This window comes from Dromiciops gliroides, chromosome 1 (genome assembly GCF_019393635.1).
Source record: "Dromiciops gliroides isolate mDroGli1 chromosome 1, mDroGli1.pri, whole genome shotgun sequence".
NCBI classification, from domain to species: Eukaryota; Metazoa; Chordata; class Mammalia; order Microbiotheria; family Microbiotheriidae; genus Dromiciops; species Dromiciops gliroides.
Window position 1 is genome coordinate 641545337 of NC_057861.1, and position 19400 is coordinate 641564736.

A 19400-nucleotide genomic window follows, 5' to 3' on the forward strand; every position below is an offset into this window, starting at 1 on the left:
AACCAAAGGATTAAGAAAAAGGGGACTAATCATCACATGTCTCACCAGCTACAGAACAGAAGGCCGATCTGCAAGGAAGGTAAGGGCTCTGCTTATTATCCAGGATTTTCTTCCTTTAATTTTGATGCTCATTTTGGGAAACCCTACGTGGGCTCTGGTGACCATTCATTCGCCTTTCCTCAAATAGGCTTTGACCCTCAGTGTGGTTTCTCTCCTGGGTTTGTTTTTCAGAAAAAATGTGGACATCGAAGAAAGTTCTCATTAGGTCCACAACTGTGGAAATGTTTCTTTTCCCTCTTTTTCCTCCTTGGCTTTTTCTTCCTTGTCTCTCCTTGAAAAGGAGATCAGAGAGCTGAGAGAATTATGTAGGTAACATCTTGGAATCTTAGATACTTTGCCCAATTTGACACTCTGTTGTGCGCCCCCCCAACACATACTCCAGTTACTTAAATAATATTGAATAATATAAAGTAGAAATGTTTATTAATAAAGAGAATATTTGAAAGTTCTTTGAAAAACCTTAAAGTGTGCCTTTAAGTCTTAAGGCCTAGGCACTCTCCTCTCTGCTAAGCTATTCCTTTCTAGTGGTATCTTTTCTTTCCTTAAACTTTAATCACATATACATCCTAGTAATAATCATTATTACAGTATCATTATTGTTAATATTACTATCATTAAATTTTTAGTCCTCATTAGCACAAGCTATGCTACTTACTTCCTAGGTGGTCTCAGGCAAAACAAACTCCCCCTCCATGGGCTCCTCATCTCTTCTGTAAAGGGTTAGACCAGATGATTTCTAAGGCCCTACACAGACAGTTTTAAGAGCTTTTCATGGGGTGAGCATACCCTCCACAGGGGCAGAGCACAAGGTTTTTTGATTTCTCATCTTGAATGATGGTTGTCTATGACCTTCCATAAAATTCCCCACAGCACAAAACTCTTATTTAAGGTTAAAATCTTAAGTTTCAGTTTTATTAGGATCTGAGCACAATAAGGCATAGGTTTATTGGTACAAATTAATTTAAGGGTAACTGATGTGGAATTATACAATTTGGAATAATGATACATAAAACCTGTTACTAGATTATTTGGCTGAGATATGGGAGTTTGGCAGTCACTTTTTGGAGGGACAGGGAGATTAAGATAGGGGAATTACCTTCATATACTCCATGGAATTGATTATTTATACAGTTAAGCCTCTTCCTTTTCTAGTACATTAGCTTCCTATTTAACGGCCATTAATAAACCTCCCCAAGGGAACTGAGTAATAGGAAATCACTAGAACTAGTAGACTGTCAAATGGGAAGAGAAGCAAATGTTGGAGGGGGAAAAATTTTCCACGTCCTATTCTGCTTTGACTTGGTTTTAAAGAAGCCTATTTAAGGGCAGAGAACCTTAAAGTAGCCAGAGAACTGGAGCAGCTAGGTGGCACAGTGGATAGAACACGGGCCCTGGATTCAGGAGGACCTGAGTTCAAATCCTGCCTCAGACACTTATCACTTACTAGTTGTGTGGCCCTTGGCAAGTCACTTAACCCCAATTGCCTCACCAAAAAAAAAAAAAAAAAGTAGCCAGAGAACCCACTCGTGAATCTGACTTGTTTTGTCAGCCAAGTAGAACAGTGGATAAGAGCATTGTACCTGTGGATGAATTCTGACTCAGATACTTACTACCTGTGTGATCCTAGACAAATCATTTAACCTTTCTCAGCCTCAGTTTTCTCATCATTAAAACGGAGATAATGATAGCACCTACCTCCCAAGGTTGTTGTGAGGATCAAATAAGATAATATTTGTAAAAGACTTTGCAAACCCTAAAGTGCTATGTGTTAGCTTTTATCATTTCTAATAATAAAAATTATCTCTTCTCCTCCATTATTATTTTTAAAAAGCCCTGTCCCCTGCTGCTCTCCTCACCTTGCCTCTCCTCTCCTCTCTTCTCCTTTCCCTTTCTTCCCCTATCTCCTTCTTTCAATATTTCCTCCCAGTGCTCCTGTAATGCTAGGTTCACATCTCCCCACCTCCATTTTCTTTTTAAAAAGTTGACACATTTTGTTTTGCTGCAGCATAAGCTTCCCAACAGCCACCCAAACCCTGCTAAAAGTACGTTTCTCAAAAACATAGTTAAACAAATCCCTAACAGAATATCATTCACCTTTTTTTAGATGAAGAAAAGTAGACTCAGGGAGGTTAAGAGATTTGCCAAGGATCGCGTAGCAACTAAATGTTGGGGCCACCACCTGAATGAAGGTTTTTTTGATATTAAGATCATAGCGATTGACTCCTGAGTGAGCTCTGGTTTCCGTAAATGATCTCAGTGTTATCCTTCCTGTTAGGTAACTCTTACTCTGCCTTCACAAGATGCCAAAAGAAAATGCTCACTTTATACATGCCTACCTCAAGAAGAAGAAGTCTCCAGCTCACATTTCGGCAGAAGAGTAAGTCTAAAATCCAACTCATTTCCAACTTGGAGTTTGTGGGTGGGAGCCTATCCCTCCCCAAATGTGTCTGCCTGTCCATAAATGTGCTCTGTGTCTATTCCCACAGAATGTGTGACACAAGGGGAAGAAACTTTCCCTTTGATTGAGTTAGGCAGACAGCCAAGTTCAGGATTATTGGAGCCCGGGTGCTGTCATCTGGGTGAAAAAAGGTGGGCTTTGCATTTTTGTCTGAATTCTGTTTTACTGGAATTGAGTCTAAAGCTCCCAACCTGGAAACCGTCTGGCTTTCTGACCTGGCCCACAATACATGCTCTGAAAATAATTCTACTCAGTCTAATGTATTTAGACTTTTGAAGGGGGGTTTGGAGATGGAAGATAAGTGATGTGGTACCAGTGGAAAGAACCCTGAACTTGGAGTTGTGAGTCCTGTCTCTACCTCTTGTTTTGTTTTGTTTTTGTTTTTTTGGAGGGCAATGGGGGTTAAGTGACTTACCCAGGGTCACACAGCCAGTAAGTGTCAAGTGTCTGAGGCCGGATTTGAACTCAGGAACTCCTGAATCCAGGGCCAGTGTTTATGCACTGCGCCACCTAGCCGCCCCCTCTTACTACTCTTACTACCTCTTACTACTTGTATGACCTTGGGTAAATCATTCAATCTCTCTCTGCCTTAATTTCCTCATCTATAGAATGAGGCTCTTGGGTTGGTGACCTCTAAAGTCTCTTTTAATGCCATAGACCATGAACTGCCTAATCCCAGAAGTTCCAGAAATAGACTTATTTGGTGGTGGAATGGGGCAATGGGGAGGGTAAGACATGGTGCCGTGAGAACAAAGGGCAGATGGACTTTCCTTAGACATATGTTGTTGGAAACGGGTTAGAACTGATGTACTAATTCAAGGTAAACAAAACAAGTATAATCATCAAATGAACAGTAACTTTCCAATGAGGAAAGAGCATCTTATGATAAGGAGAAATATCCAAGAGGGTGGAGAAGAGCAGAGAGTGACAAAACAATGTAGTACAATGAAGTCAACATTTATGTTATTTATTTATTTATTCATTTTTGCTGGGCAATGAGGGTTAAGTGACTTTCCCAGGGTCACACAGCTAGTAAGTGTCAAGTGTCTGAGGCCGGATTTGAACTCAGGTTCTCCCAAATCCAGGGCCATGCTTTATCCACTGCATCACCTAGCTGCCCCCTGAAGTCGACATTTATTCAAGGCTTGCTCTGTATAGACTTTACTCTGCCTTCACAAAATGCCAAGAGACAATGCTCATTTTATAGATCCTCCTCTGATTGGAGGGCCAGAAGGCAGAGCAAAAAACTCTTCCCAACATATATAGACTCCTAGACTATAAAAATGTAGTTTTTAGGCCCTGGAATTGATGAAATTCATCTAATTCTTAGGTTAACCACATAGCTTCAAATGAGATTTCACTTCATAAACTCTAGGCCCTTAGGCAAGCAATTTAACCTTTCTTAGTACAGTTTCATTTGCTAAATGAGAAGGTGGCACTGGATAATTTTTTACTCTTGCACTCTATGAAAGATCTATGAAAGAGATCTGCTGGCAACTGCTGGCAACAACCCACTGAGAGAACAATTAGGAAGGGTCTCAAATCTCCTGGTAGGTCACAATTTGGGGGTCAGTGGTCTAAAAGATAAAATTGGTGCCATTTTAATGACAGGAGATGACCAAAAGCTAGAAATATTCCTTTAGAGAATTTTGTATAGATGCTAATATTAAGGTTAGACCACTTTAATATAAGAAGTATTTGTATCAAAGTATATAATCTTTGTGTCAGAAATTCTTTTGTAATCTGATGGGCTTGGACCATTTTGGGAACTTCTGCTTCTCACTTGGTTTTTGCAGGGAAATGAGGGTTAAGTGACTTGCCCAGGGTCACACAGCTAGTTAAGTGTCAAGTGTCTGAGGCTGAGATTTGAACTCAGGTACTCCTGAATCCAGGGCTAGTGCTTTTATCCACTGTGCCACCTAGCTGCCCCAGTAGCATGCTTCAGTCTGTGTTCCATCAATATCAGTTTTTTCTTTGGAGGTGGATAGTATGCTTTTTTGGGGGAGGGCAATGAGGGTTAAGTGACTTGCCCAGGGTCACACAGCTAGTAAATGTCAAGTATCTGAGGCTGAATTTGAATTCAGGTACTCCTGAATCCAGAGCTGGTGCTTTTATCCACTGTGCCACCTAGCTGTCCCCTTCTCACTTGTTTATATCTACTCAGGTATTACCTTGGAATGTCACTAGGCAAGCCAAACCAACAATTTCCCCCAAAAGTCCTCAGGTTCACAAGGCATCAAACATGGAACAGTTTTTATTTACAGAGTGAAGAACACAGAAAGGACTCACCCTAGAGCCGAAAGAAGGGCCCTTTCATCTCAGCCCGATGGAGACTTATGCTATATGTGTGACTCACAGTACTGCCTTGGCTGGTGATTCATCAAGGAGTAGATTTAGGGACTTACCACCCCAACTTTGTGTCCCAGTTGCTCCCTATTATTTGACTGTGTATAGGTGCAGTTGTTCTTTCTCCCAGGAGATGGTGCTAGCTCTCCAACATCTAGACCAGTAGAGACTGACAGTTGTCACAGTATCTTCATCCTAAGGGTTAGAGTGGCTCTGGATATTTACTCTTGGCTGTTGAAGTTCTCAAATAGTTGCTTCTTCTCAGGAATTGGCTTAAGTTTCTTAGGGGATCCTGAACCAGAGTAAATACCAACAATGTCATAGCGTCTCACGCTTGGGGCCAGGATGATGCCAAAGTACTTGATCTTTCTGTTCTTTGATGTATTCCATAGAAAACCCCTTACCCCTCCTAGAAAGGAGGAGAATCACCTTCCTTTGTCAGTGATTTTCACACTCAGAGCCTGTATCCTTTCCTTCTTCCCCAGATTACAAAGGACTAGGGCAGCTAGGTGGCACAGTGGATAAAGCACTGGCCCTGGATTTAGGAAGACCTGAGTTCAAATCTGACCTCAGATACTTGACACTTACTAGCTGTGTGACCCCGGGCAAGTCACTTAAACCCCACTGCCCAGCAAACATAATTCAACAGTAGATTTCATAGCATACCTAGAAAGGAGGGGGTATCACTTCTCTTTATCAGTAATTTGCCCTCTTAGGGGCAGCTAGGTAGTGCAGTGGATAGAGCACTGATCCTGAAGTTGGGAGAACCTGAATTCAAATCTCACCTCAGACACTTACTAGCTGTGTGTCCCTGGGCAAGTTGCTTAACCCCAATTGCTTTAAAACATTCAAGGCCATCTCCAGTCATCCTGATGTATATCTTGCCACTCAACCCAGATGGCTCCGGAGGAGACAGTAAGGTTGGTGACCTTGCACAGCCTTCCCTCAAATTCCCTTAAATTCAATTCACTGTACAATGTTGTGCCAGAACCCTGGAAGGGGGTCTCACTTACAGTTCAGAGAGGGCAGGCCAGAGGACCATGTGGAGAAAGAATATTCTCTGGGATGCTGATCCTCAGGAGAAGGCCCCAGCCATCCCACTTTAGTTATAGTTCTGTTCCAATGCTGAGTTCTCTTGGTGAAAACCAGTTGATGGTTTCTCAAGGGCCCATTTAGCAGTGCATCAGGTAGCCATGTAAATACATTGTCTTTCTTCGGTCTTATACTTTCCCTGGGGGAGAATCCAGTATTTGGTGCTTTGTTCTCTTGGAAGCTGGGAGAGGGAATAACTACATTATTTATAGCAGAATTTAGGGAAAAGGCTTATAAAGGTTAGTATAGGACATTGGATCCAACTGCCTTACTTTTTAAAAAATTACATCTTTTGGGGGCAGCTAGGTGGTACAGTGGATAAAGCACTGGCCCAGGATTCAGGAGGACCTGTGTTCAAATCCAGCCTCAGACACTTGACATTTACTAGCTGTGTGACCTTGGGCAAGTCACCTTAGCCTCATTGCCCCACCAAAAAAAAAAAAAGGAAGAAAGAAAGAAAAATTACATCTTTTGCCTTTAATCATCTGCATTGCTGAATACATTTCTCCTTCCTCTTCTAAGCAGTTACTCGGTAAGCATTCCCGCTGTGGGGAACAATTAATTATATTTATTTTTACTTTTTACAATGAATTATAACTCAAAAAACATTTATTGAGTACCCATTAGGTGCCAGACACTGCAAAGAAAGGCAGAAGACTGTGCCTTCAAAGAGCTTACAAACCATGTAAGCAACTGTGGACAAACAAGCTATACACAGGCTATATTGGAAATGATTCATAAAGGGCAGGCACTAGAATTATGAGGGATGAGAAAAGGCTTCCTGTAGAGGTAAGATTTTATCTGAGACTTGATGGAAGCCAGGAGGCAGAGATAAGGAGAAAGAGTATTCTGGGCAGGGCAGCTAGGTGGCACAGTAGATAAAGCACTGGCCCTGGATTCAGGAGGACCTGAGTTCAAATGAGGCCTCAGACACTTGACATTTACTAGCTGTGTGACCCTGGGCAAGTCACTTAACCCTCATTGCCCTGCCAAAAAGAACAAAACAAAACAAAGAGTATTCTAGACATGGGAGATAGCCAATGAAAATGTCCAGAGTTGGGACCTGTAATGCCCTGTTTGAGGAACACCAAGGAGGCCATTGTCATTGGATTAAACAGGAAGTGGTGGGGTTTAAGTTGTAAGAAGACTAGAAGAGGGGGGCAGATCATGAAAGGCTTTGAATGCCAAATGGAGGATTTTATACAACAAATGCAAAGTGTGCAGAGATGAGAAATTGAGTGCCGGGGATGAGAAACAACAAAATGGCTGGTCTGGCCAGGTCACAGAGGATTGGAAGGGGAACATATATAAAAACCTAGAAAAGTGGGCTAGGGACCAGAAGAGAGGAGCATATATTTGACCTAAGAGGCAGTAGAGAGAAACATTGGAATCTGAGGAAGAGAGTGACATGGTTAGACTTGCCCTTTAGATAAATCAGTTTGACAGTTTGTGTGGATTGGAATGGGGAGAGGAAGCTAGGTGGTACAGTGAATAAAGCACCGGCCCTGGATTCAGGAGGAACTGAGTTCAAATCCGACCTCAGACAGTTAACACTTACTAGCTGTGTGACCTTGGGCAAGTCACTTAATCCTCATTGCCTCCCCCCCCCCCAATAAATAATAAATAAATAAATAAAAATAGAATGGGGAGAGAAGCATGACAAGTTGACCAATGAGGAGTCCATTATAATAGTTCATGGCAATGATCTCAACTTGGGAGTCGGAGCTAGGAGGTGGCCATGTGAGTGGCGAGAAGGGAATGACTTCTAGAACTAAGGGATATGGAAGTGGAAATAAGGTGAATAGATAGATGGGATGAAAGTGAGTGAAGAATCAAGGTTATCACCAAGGTTGTGAAGCTACGTGACTGAAAGGGGGATGCAGTATTCAGTGGAAATAGTGATGTTGAATTTTGGGGGAAAGATAATGAATTCAGTTATGGACACGCTGACTTTGAGATGCTACCCCTTGTAACAATAAATGTAAAATTAAGAGGGGGAAAAACAAACAGTTTAGCAACACATATCAACACATGAGTGGAGTATAACAAACAAAAACAACCCCAAAACAAAACTCCCAGGCCTAGCCCTCAAGGTACATACAGACATATACAGGGGAAAGGGTTATGAACTCAAATAACTATTTTAACCATTAAAAATCAATTCAGGGGGGCAGCTAGGTGGCGCAGTGGATAGAGCATTGGCCCTGGAGTCAGGAGGACCTGAGTTCAAATCAGGCCTCAGACACTTAACACCTACTAGCTGTGTGACCCTGGGCAAGTCACTTAACCCCAATTGCCTCACTAAAAAAAAAAAAAATTAAAAAATTAAAAAATCAATTCAGGGGGGCAGCTAGATGGCGCAGTGGATAAAGCACTGGCCCTGGATTCAGGAGGACCTGAGTTCAAATCCAGCCTCAGACATTTGACACTTACTAGCTATGTGACCCTGGGCAAGTCACTTAACCCTCATTGCCCTGCAAAAAAAAATCAATTCAGGGGGCAGCTAGGTGGCGAAGTGGATAGAGCATCCTCCTGAATTCAGGAGGACCTGAGTTCAAATTCAGCCTCAGACACTTGACACTTAATAGCTGTGTGACCCTGGGCAAGTCACTTAATCCTCATTGCCCTGCAACAAAACAAACAAAACCCTCCCAAAAAATCGATTCAGTGCCCTCCCACCCCCACCCCACCCCTACCCTGGCCCAGCTTAGAGGTAAGACCCATAGCTAAATCTGTGGTCTTTGTTTCTTTAGCCAGACCCTTCTATCATTAGTGCTGTCAGTGGATAGTCATATAGTTTCTGTTCTTCTCTATGCCGAGTTATAATTCTTGGTGAGTTTATTTCCTGTCCCATTTGTCCTCAAAGTGATGTCTGTGGGCACCACTATGGATCCAGGATTCTTATAAATATTGATCAAATACGAAATGTGCGCTAAACACTGTATTATGCATTGGAGGAGATACAAAAATGTGGTTCGCACCCATGAAGAATTTATAGCTTAGCAGGGGTGTATGGCACACACAGATAATTGTAACACATGCTACCAATATATCTACTAAATTTGTATTAAGCATTTTCTGTGACTCAGTGGATAGAGGACTGGGGCTAGTCAGGAAAACCTGAGTTCAAATCTGGTCTCAGATACATACTAACTGTGTGATCCTCTACAAGTCTCTTAACTTCTTTTGCATCAGTTTCTTCATCTATAAGATGAAGATAATAATAGTGTTAATAAAAGATCCTCAGGCCCATAAAAGGACCTGAAATAAAACAGAGTTCAATCACAGATTACAACAGATCAACAACAGATTCGAGCTCAGGTCCTCCTGACTCCAGGGCTGGTGCTCTATCCACTGTGCCACCTAGCTGCGCCTTCATTTACATTTTTTTGTATTCATTGGGTATGTTGTTCTTAAATATCTGCTTTCTTTCCTCTGCATTAGTTCAAATAAATCTTGCCACGTTTCTTTGAATTCCTTGTATTTGTCATTCCCAGTTTAATAAAACAAAAACATTTATTAAAAGCAAGATATTGTGGTTAATGTTGGGAATACAATAATAGATACAATCATAGATAGGCCCTACTCTTAAGGTGTTTACAATTTCATTTGATTGTATAAATAACTATGATACATGAGAGAATGAGATTATTACAAAGGAGAGTCTATGCAAAGTGTAATGAAAAATTTGAGGAGGAAGAGATCACTTTCAGCTAGGGGAGGAGGAAAAGAAATGGGTAAATCATCAAGAATGAGGGAGACCCTAAGACCCTGAGAGAAGGGAATTTAGCAAAGGAAGATGATTGGGATGTAGAGAGTCCATTTTAGCCATGAAAGATGTAAGCTAAGGCACAGAGATGGGAAGAAGTAGGATGAGAACAGTGAACAGAGAATAGTCCAGTTTGGATAAAATAGAATAATAGGTGAAGGGGTGGGGTATGGGACAAACCTGGAAAGCTATGTTGGAGTTAGATTGTGGAAAACCTTTAATACCGAGGTTAGAAGTCTATACTTTATTCCTAAGACAAAAGGTGAGAGCCCAAAACAGCCTGAGAGTGCTGTCAAACAAGATTACAATGTAACTGAAATATTTAACAAATTAATTAAAAATACAACAAAACATAGGTACTATCACATTTTAAAACTAGTGGTCCTAGTTTCCATCTGAGTCTGACACCATTGCCCTAGACAATGGGAAACCACTGATGGGTTGTAAGTAAGAATACTTGGCATAGAACTTATTCAGTTTCCCAGTTCTCTGAGAAATTATCTATTTCCCATTTATCCTCTTTTTTAGGTAGTTGGCTAGGATTATTAATGGTTAAGTAAAATATAGAGTCAGATAAGAGCATCAGCCTTTTAATGCCTTTGATTTATGCCATGTTGAAATGTCCCAAACCAGGCAACCATTAGCTAACTGAGCAAAAGCTGCATGAGGGGAGCTTAAGTTTATTGCCTGTTACTTGAAGATTGTACAGCAATTAATTTTTGGTAACTACATTGCTTTGAAAAAGTTACTACTTAAAACTATGGTTTATATAACAAAATAACTTATATGTATATAGCATTTCATGTTTCTTAAAGCATTTTTCTACCAACACTGGAATATACACTTATCGAGAGCTGAGACTATTTTCATGTTTGCCTTTGTAATCCCAGAGCCTGTAAAGGCATTGTGTTGCACTGTGGATGGAGAACTGTGGAGACTTGGATTCAAGTCCCACCTCTGACAGAGTGGTTTTGTGACCACCCCCAGCCCCACCCCCACCCATGGCCATAAATGACAGAGAAGGTGATGTGAGGGATAGAATTTGGAACTCAAAACTTTAAATAAAAATGTTTATTATTAAAAAGTAGTAGTAGTAGTAGTAGTAAATTTCTAAGGATGTATTTGACCTCAGGTCTTCCTGATTTCAAGTCCAGCACACTATCTCCCGTAGCACTCAGCTACCTCTTTATTATTTTCAAAATCATTAGTAGTAGTAATAGTAGTAGTATTACTAAGGCTGGGATCTGACTTCTCTTTGCGTATACTAATTTGCATTGTTCTTCTAAGACACACATTTGACAGATTTTTAGAAAACACCCCGACCTCTACAGAACTGTAGGGTTCTGAAAAGTATAGTTGAGGAAGGGTTGGAGACGGTGAGAATGGACATAACCCTGGAGTGGGGAGTGAAAGGGGAGAATGGAAAACTGCTTGGGGATGTGTGTGGACAGAAAGCTCCTGTGAATCGATGCTTGCATTTCTTTGTAATAAGTAAGAATAATGTTCACATGTGGCAAAATGGATTTATCTGTCTTCTGGGACAGGGCAGCGGGAATTGGCATCCTGGCTGTAATCCTGGGGATTTTGCTGCTCATTAGCTGCTGGTATTGCAAGAGACGAAATGGCTACAAAACCCTGAAGGTTAGTACTGCTTACATGTTCCCTTTGCACCATACTAAGCCAGAAAATTTTCACCTGGTACCCTAACCAAAGGATTTTCTGAAGGATTGGAAAACAAACAAACGTATTTTCCCATAATCCTGTCCTTATCCTAGGTAGTAGTTGTTGAACAGCTGAAGACATCTGCACAGGGCATAACGAGAGAGAGAGAGAGAGAGAGAGAGAGAGAGAGAGAGAGAGAGAGAGAGAGAGAATATGAATCAAGTCAAGATTTTCTTTTTTTTCTTTTTCTTTTTTTTTTAGTGAGGCAATTGGGGTTAAGTGATTTGCCCAGGGTCACACAGCTAGTAAGTGTTAAGTGTCTGAGGCTGGATTTGAACTCAGGTACTCCTGACTCCAGGGCCAGTGCTCTATCCACTGTGCCACCTAGCTGCCCCAAGTCAAGATTTTCTAATTTTTATATGTCACATGATTAAATACTCTCTGGGTCACTAAACACAGCAGAAATTTAAAAAAATTTGGAATTGCCATGTATGTATGAATGTGGGGAGAGAGGGCTGTGTAAGCCTCTAACATCAACGATCCCATTTCATGCTATGTAATTATTCCCTTCTCTTTAACATTTTCTCTGAATTGCTGAAGAACCCCCACCTGGAGTGGTTTGCTGTTTCCTTCTCTAGTTCATTTTATGGATGAAGAAACTGAGGCAAACTGGATTAAGTGATTTGCCCAGGGTCATACAGCTAGTAAGTGTCTGAGGCCAGAATTGAACTCAGGAAGATGAGTCTTCCTGACTCCAAGCTTGATGCTCTATCTGCTGTACCACCTAAATGCCTCTTCACCTTAATCTTGCACCTAATTGAAACAAACCAAACAAAAAAGGCAACCAATAGGACATTAACAACTACTTATCCTATCAATTGATCAAGAAACATTTATTAAGTACTGACTCTTTGACTCTTTGCCAGGTATAACCCTAAGCACTACTTTATAATCTACAGAAAAATTGTATGAGAATCAACTACACATACTTTGAAAACATTCTCAATGAGAGTGTCAGAAAGGAACAGGAAGATGTTCCCAAATGGTATTCCATAGTAGGCCACATATTTATATGATTGAAAAATATAATGTGAGGTCTCATCATGATTATTGTGTGTGGTCTGTGAAAAAGCATTCTCTTTGGTAGAACAAAATATCAGATTAAAGGATTTCCTCAAAAATAGTTGTCTTGGGGCAGCTAGGTGGCCCAGTGGATAAAGCACCGGTCCTGGAGTCAAGAGTACCTGAGTTCAAATCCGGCCTCAGACACTTGACACTCATTAGCTGTTTGACCCTGGGCAAGTCACTTAACCCCAATTGCCTCACAAATAAACAAACAAACAAATAAATAAAGACTAGAGCTCCTCCAGATGCTCTCATTGATAGAGGATGTACTGAATGCATCAATCCCCAGAATACCATTGAGCCTTCTAAATGAGATTCACAATTGCTCAACAGTTTACTGTAACAATCTATAAAATCAAGTGGATGGAGAATGCCTGTTGTTCAGACTATAATATATACATAATTGGATAGATTAAAAAAAGTGGCTGGTCTACCAGTACATATACTGTAGGCAGATATTACAGCTGAACTAAGGCTCAGAACTGAATTAGAAAAGAAAAACAAGCTGGGTTGAATTTGGGAAATGTGGCCCTACTTTCAATGTCCCCAAGTTTCTCCTGAAAATAAAAACTTGTTTTTAAAATGATAATAATGCCCTTCTGGTGATTCTATAGAGTTATGTCTTAGAATACCATAATCTCTGAAAAATAACAAACTCAGTGTCATCCAAAGGACAATGAAGAAATGATGGGCATAAATCGACTGAAGTATATTATCAACAATGAATTATGCACAGAAATGCTGTCAAAGACATAAAAGAAAGGTGTGACCATTAAAGAAAAGGGATTATAGATGGAGAGTCCATGTGTAATATTGGTATCTGTCTAATGTTAAGAACTAGAGGAACGTCCAAGCGTGTAGGGCAGCTAGATGGTGCCATGGGGAGAGCACTAGGCCTGGAGTCAGGAAGAACTTGAGTTCAAATCCAGCCTCAGACTCTTACTAGCTGTATGACTCTGGACAAGTCACTTAACCTGGTTTGCCTCAGTCTCTTCATCTGTAAAATGAGCTGGAGAAGGAAATGGAAGACCACAGTCAGACATGATTCGAATGAGTTAAAAACAACAAACTAAGTATGTTGCTTGGACCCCATGAAGGGTTTATAGAAGAACATGGACAAGAGCCCTCCAAGGTGAGCAGGAAAGGAATGGGGTATGACACGTACCATTGGAGGGAATACTTATGTGCATAAAAACAGCAATCCATCGAGGTATTTGATGTAATTATGGGCCATCATGCATTCAAAGCATTTGATGTTAATTCATATCAAACTTCAACTAGTGGCTTATTAATATCATAGTCATTTTAGGCACAAACAAACTTGCCACAAAGTGATTAAATTACAAAGTCATTTGGGGAGGGAAGTGGGCAAAGAATCCGCATTCTAAGCCTGGTCTGCTTTGCCATAGGGTCTCTTTGGTAAAGAAGTTTCCACTGGGTCCAGGGCCTCTGGGAGTGGGGGTGTGGCGCATCTTTCTCTTTTCTTTAAATTGCTCTCCATTTTCTTCTTGCTTCTTCTCCCACTGACCCCAACCGAATTTACATTTCAGGACAAAAACCTTTGTGCTGGCACAGGAAATGCCCTGATGGGGAATTACTACAGGGATGAGGGTGCGCTCCCTGTCAGCAAAGTGCCCTTTCAGGAGGACAGCAACTGGAACTCTGTGGTATGTTAAGCCCCTGCACTCATGTTTGTTTGCTTCCTGTGTAGCTATGTTCAATTCAAATAAATAAAAACCCTCACAACAAAGAACCAAGGAGAATATCAGTACAGTCGCCCCTTTTGTCCTGCTCACTTAGATTTTCCTTCATCAATAATGACGAAGTCCTATACTTGAGACAAAGGGAAATGGAGTTCATTATAATTTGTTTCCTTTATAATCCCGCATGTTTTATTTTATTCATTGTAAAACATTATTCTGAGAAGGGGTCCATGACACAAAAAAGGATTAGGAACACATGTTCTAAAGCATTGGTTTGATCATGTCACTCTCAAGTTGCTCCACTGGCTGGGTGCTCTAGGCCTTCCAGGATCAAATTCTGGCATTAAAACTCCATAACTTGGCTCCTTCCTACTTTTCTAGACTTCTTATACCTTAACTCCCTTCCAAGTACTTTAAAGTCCAGTGACATTGGCCTGAATTTTTTCTATGTAATTTGTTTTTATTTGTTTAGTATAAGTAGGCTGCTTACTTACCTGTGATCTTAACACGTCTTTAAAGAACTGTGGCAATTCTTTGCATATTTTGGATAATAAGTTTTTACCAGTTATATTCTCATATGTGTCTTTTCCTCATTCTTCTTCTTCTTCTTCGTTTTCTTCTCCTCCTCCTCCTTCTTTTAAAGCATTTTATTTCTAAACTAAATCTTTCAGAGCTTATGTCCTTGAAGCTACATAAGTAAAGGAATATCATAAGGGTCTTGAAGTAAACATTCACTCCTCTATTTCTCATTAATTCAGTCCATTAATAAGCATTTATTAGATGTTTATTGAATACCAACACTGTGGCAAACACTCTGGATACAAAGAAGGGCAAAAACAGTCATAGACCTCAAAGAGCTTACATTCTAGTGGGGTAGAGAGGGGGGAGACAACAAGTAAACAACTTTGTAAAGACAAGACATATACAATAAAAATGGAAGATAATATAAACTTAGGGATATAAGTGAGAAACGGGAACACACCAGAAACTGATCAATGGTGCTCAAATTCAGCTGATATACAGCATCTGCCTATCACAGTGTTTGGTATATAATTCAAAAATTTTGTGGAATGATTAGTTTATGCAACTTAAGCTACTTTAAATCAAGTAAAATTCTGTTATCAATTGTGGAATATATTTTAGGTGGAGCTAAATTAAAGATTTAAAAATACTTAGCCAAACATTAAAGTCACCTATGTAAAAGTTATGGTGGGTCACTATATGATGAAGAATTAAGTATCACATCTCTAGTTCAGGATATAGCCATCTTATTTTTTATTTCTTTAAATAGTATTTCATTTTTTCTAATTGCATGCAAAGACAATTTTTAACTTTCATTTTTAATAAAATTTTGAGTTCCACATTTTCTCTCTCCCTCTTCTCTAAGAGAATAAGCAATTTGATATGGGTTATATATGTGCAATCATGTAAAACATTTGCATAATAGTCATGTCACGAAAGAAGAAACAGGAAAAAAAGGGAAAACTATGAAAAAATAAAATGAAAATAGTATGTATAGCCATGAGGTACAGCTGTTATGGAAGCCACAGTTTGAAGGCTTGGCAATGACCAAGGTGATGGCCTTGGTTTTCCTTCAGACATGAATGTAGCCCAGTGTAAGGAGCTAAAATTCTAGCTAGTCTGTCTAAAATATCTAATGAGTGGTTGCCAATAAATAATAAGCTTTAGCAAGAGTTAGACTTTTAAGCATTTATTAAGGAGAATAAGAATTTGGTGAAGAGAAAGAGAAAGGCCTAGATTCATCTATCTATTAAAGTGAGAGTGCATTTCTAGCTCCACACTCCACCATAGTCCTGACGAAAGAGAGCGAGAGAGCCAGCCTCACCCCCTCTTCCTCCCACAAGCAAACATCACTTCCTGACGCCAAAGAAAAGCCGCATGTCGTGCTCTCAGGCGCCTTCTCCTACAGTAAGTCTCCAGCAGGTGGTGTCATTCCAATCGTTACACCAGTTTCAATGTTAAGTATGTCACTAGTGCACATGTCATGCTAAAGATTAAATAATTAATTAATGACCATTCTATACTTCTATTATGAAGCTAATTTGTATCTTAAGTAAGCTAATGATAGATAATTCTATGGATAATGTCATAAACATCCCTCTCCCACATGTGAAGTTTATACATACTTTTGAAATTCAATTTCTTTGAGGGATTGTATAGTAAAGTGATATAGAGAAAAGAAAAATGGATCTGGAGATGAAGGATCTATATTCCAGTTTTAGCAAGTCACTTATTGTAAGTCATTCAGTCAATAAGTATTTATTAAGTGCTTATTATGTGTTAAGCACTCTGCTAGGTACAGAGGATGCAAAGAAAGGCAAAAACCAGTCCCTATCTTCAAGGAGTATGTTGCTGTGGTTGTCGTTTGGTCATTTCAGTTGCGTTTGACTCTTTGTGACCCCTTTTGGGGCGGGGGTATTCTTGGAAAAGATACTGGAGTAGTTTTCTATTTCCTTCTGCAGCTCATTTTACAGGTTAGGAAACTGAGGCAGACAGGCACTTAGGGTCACACAGATAGTTAAGTGTATGGGGCTGGATTTGAATTCATGTCTTCCTGACTCTAGGTCTGATGTGCTATACACTGTACCATCTAGCTAGAGTATACATATGTTCTAATGTAAATCATTAAGTACATATAAGATATAGAAGTAGATGTGAGGTACAAGCATATATACTAGTGGAGGAGAAAACATGAAAATAACAAGATACATACAAGATACTGAGTAGATCAACATAATCTGAATGGTGAAGGCATTAGTTGGGAGTCTAGGAAAGGATTCCTATAGAAGGTAGGACTTGAACTGTCTTTTTTTGGGGGGGGGGGTAGTTCAATATTTTATTATTTTCCAGTTACATATAAGGATAGTTTTCAACATTTGTTTTCATAGGATTTTCAGTTCCAAATTTTTCTCCCACCCTCCCTTCCCTCCCTCCTCCTCCCCAAGACAGAAAGCAATCTGATATAGGTTATATATGTGCAATCACATTAAACATATTTCTGCATTAGTCATATTGTGAAAGAAGAGTCAGAGCACAAGGGAAAAGTCTCAACAAAGAAGGGGAGAAAACAGCCCAAAAGTAGAAACAGTATTTGAACTGAGTCTTGAAGGAAGCCAGAGAAACTAAGTCGGACAGGGGGAGTATAAGGGGACTGACCATTCCAGACATGGGGGTCAGCCAATATAAATGCATCAAGATAGGAGATGGGACATTGTATTTGAAGAAATGCAAATGGGCTTGTGTAGCTGGATGGCAGAGTTCATGGAGGAGATGAAGGTATAAGAGGCTAGAAAGGCAAGAAGAGACTTAGGGTACAATGAGCTTTACATTCCAAATAGAGGACTTTTTCATTTTACCCTAGAAGTTCATGAAAACCTGGAAAGACTTACATGAATTAATGAAAACTGAAGTGAGCACAACCAGGAGAACATTGTACACAGTAACAGCAATATTGTATGATGTTCAGCTATGAATGAGAGCTATTCTCAGCAATACAATGATCTGAGGTAATTCTAAAAAACTCGTGATGAAAAATGCTATCTGCATTCAGAGAAAGAACTGATGGTGTATAAATGCAGATCAAAGCATACTTCTTTTTTTAAACTTTAGTTTTCTGATATGTTTTGGTCTGTATTTTCTTTTTTTTTAATAATTTTTTTTGTTTCTTTTTTTATTGAGGCAATTTGGGTTAAGTGACTTGCCCAGGGTCACACAGCTAGTAAGTGTTAAGTGTCTGAGGCTGGATTTGAACTCAGGTACTCCTGACTCCAGGGCTGGTGCTCTATCCACTGCGCCACCTAGCTGCCCCCTCTGTATTTTCTTTTACAACATGACTAATATGGAAATAGCTGCAGACAGGGGGCACAGTGTCCTTTCTTTGGCTTCCTTTCCAGAACATCGTAAGAACTTAATAAAAGCTTGACTGACTGAGTGACTGAGGACTACCTGAATCATAAGATCACTAAATGACATGGTATACAAAAAGCAGCTAAGGGTAGAGCTTTGGGGGACACCTCTTTTTAGAGGGTGTGACATGGATAACGAATCAGCAAAGTAGAATGAAGAGGAGTTGAAGAGATGGAAGGGGAACCCAGAGAGAATGGTATCCTGAAAACTGAGAGAGGAGAAAGCATCCAGAAGTCTCTCTCTTCATCTGTGAAATAAGATTAGATCAGTATTCAATATTTAAGATTTCTTCTAGATCTAAGTCTAATAATTCACTCAACTCTCACTCTCAGGTTATGATATATCATGGAAACCTTGGTTTTCTTTCTTTTTTTTTTTCGGAAACCTTGGTTTTCAACAACAAAAAAGTTGCTTTGTCCCCGCCCCCCCCCCAAATCTCAGAATGTTATAACTGCAAGTGGTGTTAAAGGTCACCTTATACAACAATCCCATTTTTACAGATGAGGAAATAACAATAATAACACTAAAAGCTGGCATATATACACATATAATATATACTATAGTAGATGTAGTATAGTATATATAGCACTTTAGAGTGTGTGTGTGTGTGTGTGTGTGTTTATAAAGCTTTAAGGTCTGCAAAGTACTTTACAAACAGTCCATTTTATCATCACAACAACCCTGGGAGGTAGGCATTATTATTATCCTCATTTTATAGTTGAGGAAACTGAGGCAGCCAGAGGTTTGCAGGGTCATATAGCTAAGTAAGTGCCTGAATCTGGATTTGAACTCAGACCTTTCTGATTCCAGACTCAATACTCTATTTATTGCACCACCTGTAATGAGTTGCAGAGGCCAATTAACCTGCTTAGGTAGTGGAAGAACCAGGACTGGAATCCAGACCTCTTCCCAGTTCAGTGCCACATTCCTTAGAAACCATGAAAAATGTGAACTTGACCTAAATGAATTTGTGAATATCTATTTTGTTGCAAGGATGTTTGTAGGTCTGATAAATACATTCTCTTTCTTCATTTCCACAGGTGCCTGATGCTCCCCCAGCTTATGAGAAGTTCTCTGCAGAACAATCCCCACCACCTTATGCTCCTTAATGCTCAGCCAGAAATGTCAGAGGCCTTGCAAGGATCCTCTTTATGCTTTTGCTTGAATTCATATGAAAGTCTAATGTTCTATAGTGGTACACCACAGGAATAAAACTAATTGTCAGATTAATTAGTAGCACAGCTACTGGTACTAACTA

General features: G+C 39.9%; 1 protein-coding gene across 1 annotated transcript; it reads left to right on the forward strand.

The window, feature by feature from the left end:
• Positions 1-40: 40 nt before the first annotated feature.
• Positions 41-19400, forward strand: MLANA (melan-A). Its single transcript, XM_043979584.1, has 5 exons — positions 41-79; positions 2336-2437; positions 11270-11366; positions 14063-14179; positions 19183-19400. The coding sequence occupies exons 2-5, from the start codon at positions 2361-2363 to the stop codon at positions 19249-19251; spliced, it is 360 nt and encodes a 119-aa protein (XP_043835519.1). The 5' UTR covers positions 41-79; positions 2336-2360; the 3' UTR covers positions 19252-19400.